This window comes from Pundamilia nyererei, unplaced genomic scaffold, assembly GCF_000239375.1.
Source record: "Pundamilia nyererei isolate P.nyererei 1_Seehausen unplaced genomic scaffold, PunNye1.0 scaffold00100, whole genome shotgun sequence".
Lineage (NCBI taxonomy): Eukaryota > Metazoa > Chordata > Actinopteri > Cichliformes > Cichlidae > Pundamilia > Pundamilia nyererei.
This window is the reverse complement of record NW_005187501.1, coordinates 538,653-542,957: the sequence shown is the minus strand read 5'-3', so window position 1 is coordinate 542,957 and position 4,305 is coordinate 538,653. Positions and strand designations below refer to the sequence as shown.

General features: G+C 37.4%; 1 protein-coding gene across 2 annotated transcripts in view; it reads left to right on the top strand.

The window, feature by feature from the left end:
• The window catches only part of rnf114 (ring finger protein 114), a 4,353-nt gene extending 1,053 nt beyond the window's left edge, over positions 1 to 3,300 (top strand). For both annotated transcript variants that reach the window (XM_005740425.2, XM_005740424.1), the window contains 5 exons: positions 107 to 257; positions 474 to 580; positions 1,866 to 1,980; positions 2,101 to 2,208; positions 2,319 to 3,300. In XM_005740425.2, coding sequence (XP_005740482.1) covers positions 107 to 257; positions 474 to 580; positions 1,866 to 1,980; positions 2,101 to 2,208; positions 2,319 to 2,384 — 547 coding nt within the window. In that variant the 3' untranslated portion in view covers positions 2,385 to 3,300. The remainder of the gene's footprint in view (positions 1 to 106; positions 258 to 473; positions 581 to 1,865; positions 1,981 to 2,100; positions 2,209 to 2,318) is intronic.
• Positions 3,301 to 4,305: the final 1,005 nt, after the last annotated feature.

Here is a 4,305-nt window from a genome sequence, read left to right as displayed (position 1 = left end):
ATATATATATAAGCAAGCCTAAGGTAACCAGAGGTCAAATCAAAACTGACAATTTAGTTGATTTCTCTTGTGTAGCAATCACATTCTTTCACCCATCTCTTGACAGGTTTTGCCACAGTTGTTTGCAGGAATGTCTGCGTCCACAGAAGCCCGTTTGTGCTGTATGTCGAGGTGCTCCGGGCCACTGGACTAAAGCTGCTCAACTCGAGGCACTTATTCAATCTTCTGTGGCAGCTTGTAAGGGTTGTGGCACACAGGTAAGTTTCACTACAGACCAAAAGCTAAAATATCACTGAACTGACTCCCATTTATGAAGCAATCACAGAGGGTGAAGATCCAATAACTGCACATGCATAATCGTAATGTTTTGCTGTGTCTAAATTTCTGTCTTCATATTTAGATAATAGCAACAATTTTATGATGATGGTTATATACTGGAAGTTACTGATATGTGTCACTCCTCCCCCAATTAGGTTGGGCTTTCTAAGATGAGAAGCCACACAGCTGCCTGTTCAAAATACCAGGAGTACATTGAGGAGGGAGTCAGGACAACTGCCCAGAGTCAGCCTGCCATCGTCAGGTGGGGAAAGAAGCAGAACAATTATTTGCTATTCCCTACATAATAAAGCAAAATGGTTTACACTGTAGAGTCAGACTTTGCATGCAATTACTGCTGCTTGTTGGGTTGTATAAATTAAAGGTCACCTTTGGACCAACACTAATCCAAAGTGAAAAAGGAAAAGAGTGTAGCCCTGTCAGTCATTTCAGTGAGAGGGCTTCATTGATGCAGCAGAAAGTACTGTACATAGGAAATAGAGTTCTGTTGGCCCAATCAAATATATTCAATGATATGATTTATGGTAGATTTCACTGTAACTTAAGTGCCAAATGTAAGCAGTTGACCTGTTCATTGTGACAAATGATGGAATATCTTCTTGTGATATAAAATTCCCTATGTTTATAGTATTATAAACTCTTGGCAGTACATTGTTGTTTGATAAGACTCCAAAGTCGTGACTCTATTACTGCCTTGTTTCACTGGCATGCCTAACATGTCAGTCAAATAAGAAAGCTCTCTTTGCGGTTTTACTTTATGTAGTGTATACATTTTGCACTTAAGGTAAAAAAATAAAATAAATAGAAGTTTTAGCACAAACGGGATTTCAAATTGAACCCAATCTTGATTGCAAGAAAAAGTAGTATTATAAAGTATGATCAAGCATATGCTAAGCATTCTGTATTTTACCTGTCGTAATTTCTGATTGTAATTTTTCCAGAGTGTATAGAAAACAGTACAACATTCATCTTTAGAAAACATAAAACACTATTATTGTCAAGTTGTATGAGGTGGATGTGGTTTTTATCATATATGGATGTTAAGTATTTATGACAACTGTGCTTCCTGGAGAAAGTTCCGAGAAGATGGTTTGAGAAGCCGTCGCTTGTAATGAGGTTATTATGACTAATCAGGAAGTAGCCTTTTGGTGGGGGGGGGGATTCCACCCAAACAGCAGCCTTTAAAACTAAGAATCCACACATTGTGGCATGTTGTTCCTACACTGTTTAAAGTAAGAAACCGATCCCAGTATTTATTTATTTTGTTATTTAACCCTCCAGACCTTTGTGCCATGAAACAGATTCCTATCATTAAAAAGAAAAAGGAATAACTGTCACTTTTAAGTCTTTCTCAAGCTCTTTCAGCTGGTGCAAAGTTGATGTGACAAGAGATAAAGATTGGCCACTAACTGTGGTAAATGTCCACTTATTTCTTCATAAGCTGATGCCTGTTACATTTCAAGTGTAATATTCATGTAGTTGAGAACCAAACCTTGTGACATTTTATTATTTCTGTTTCATTGCCACAGTTCAGTGCCAAATCGCTACACCTTCACCTGCCCCTACTGCAACTGCCAGAACCTCGACCAGGACGGCCTGGTTGAACATTGCACAACCCAACATGCTCGAGATGCACGCCAAGTGGTAAAAAAAACAAAACAAAACCTATTCTGTCATAATTCTGAGTTTCCACACACTTACTGGCTTCAGCTGGGTTAATAATGTGTTTCAAAGATCGTTTTATTACCTTCATGTTTTCTTTAGGTGTGCCCCATCTGTGCCTCGATGCCTTGGGGGGATCCTAACTACAGGAGTGCTGACTTTTTCCAGCACCTGAAGATCAGACACACTTTCTCCTATGATACATTTGTTGTAAGTAAAGCACTCTCTGTTCATTTGTTGTTGGGTTTTTTTATGTTAATAAGAATTTAAGTGATTTTTTTTTTTCTTTTCTTCCCCTTCTCATGCTTATGACCTCCCAGGATTATTCCACAGATGAGCACACAATGATTCAGGAGGCTTTACAGCGCTCCCTTATGGACCACTGAAGTGTGAAAACAATCCACCGGTGGAGGGAATCCAGTGAAATGAAGGGATGATGGTCTTGAAAAGACAAAAACACACAGTGTCATCATTCATCTAGAATGGGGATGGTGGTACTGACTTATGGGTAATTATTTTTCATAGGGAACTGGTATCGTAACTATGAATATATAGGTTTATTATTCTGAAAATAAATCGCGCAATATGGTTAAAAAAAACAAAAACATATTGTACTGTTTGATTTAGGAGTAATACTGTGTTTCTGGTGTGATAATCACTTATCTTCCCCTCCCCCCAGCTGAGTCTGTAGACTGGATAGTTTGTTAGGTATCTGCTAAACTATGTTTAAGCTGTTTGTTTATCAATGACAAAGTGTCATCTAGCAACAAAACATCCAAACTTGCGATTTAAAAATTCTGCAGTCAATACTTGATCTTATGAGAGGGTCTAACCACTAGGTGGCTACCTATTGCCAGCAGACAACAAACTTCACTCCATAAAGTCTTCAAGTAACAGAAAAATATATTATACTAATTCTACTCGCATGTTTATGCAAAAGGGTAAAGGGACTTTTATTTCTTTTTCTTTTTTTGACCACAGTTTTTCAGCAGAGGGGGGGGGGGGCGAACTGTCTTTTCAGTGCTGTCTTTGATTGAAGCACGTGTGTTTGTGTATTAGAGTGTGGCTGGGTGTGTTCATTCTGTTTTGACAGATCTACTGGTAAGAATAAACAATGAGGGTCAAACACAGCTAGAGATGGCATTTTTGCTTTTTTGTGATGTTTCTCCCTTATGTCTTTGTGCCTGCTGGTAGATCTTGTTTTCAACCTTCCAGAACTCATAGGGCTAACACAGTAGTTCATTCAGTGAATCTACAGATGCAAGTATTTAAAAAAAAAAATAAAATAAAATAAATCTGTGTGTTTGGGTTCATTTGGTCACTTTCATGTGAGAGTTTATTTGCATGTGTCTAAACCACAAGAGGGCAGTAGAGTTCTACATTTCTGTGACAACATCACAACAGCTGGTTCTTGCAGGACATAATTGAAGACAGATTTCATTCTATAAGTGTGCTTTACCCAGTGCTTTGTTCTCCACTTATTACTTTTGTTTTAATACAAAAAATCACCGGTATTTCAATATTTAGGCTTTTGGTGGGGTTATTTGTCATTGTTAAAACAAAATAACCACATTTTTGGTTTGTGCAGTTGATGAAGTGACATAACAAAAGACTTTAAATGTAACTTATTGATGTGTGTTTCTCATGCCCAGTGTCTTAGATGGTCTATACTAAAAACACTCCAGTTTCTTGTGGCTATCACTTTCTCCTTTACTTCAACAGCTTTGAAACATAAAGATCCATGGTCATTTATATGTATGCTTCAAAAAAGACGGCATGTGCAGTTAGGAAAACGAACAAAAAATCAGTACAACTTTGCTTGATCTTCTTTTTACTGGATGTCTGTGGGGGGAGTTTTTGGTTTTTTTTGTTTTGTTTTTTGGGGGGGTGGGGGGTCTTTCTTTGCAATTGTGTTCTTTTTACATTAATGATTCTTTCAACTTAGTTGTAAGATTACCCACATAGAACAGTAGAACAGGCTCGTTTGTCTTCTGCCAACAGGTAAATAACAAAAATCTTAACACAGCAGATTAAGTAGCTCTAGAGCAGAACCTCAATGCCTTCTCACCTAGTCTTTGGTTCCACTTTGAACTAGATATTTTCTTTTTTCTTTCTGTCTTGTGCAATGTGTAATAATTTTGTATGTTTTTTTTCTAATGTTTAATGAACTCTTTGTTTTTGTTTGTTTTTTTTTCTCTTTCTCAATATATCTCTCATTCTCTTCTGTCAGCCCTACTGTCAGCAGGTGCTAAATCCTGATAAATTAAAGCTCTTTAATTATTTAAACCCTGGCCCCAGAAATCAGGT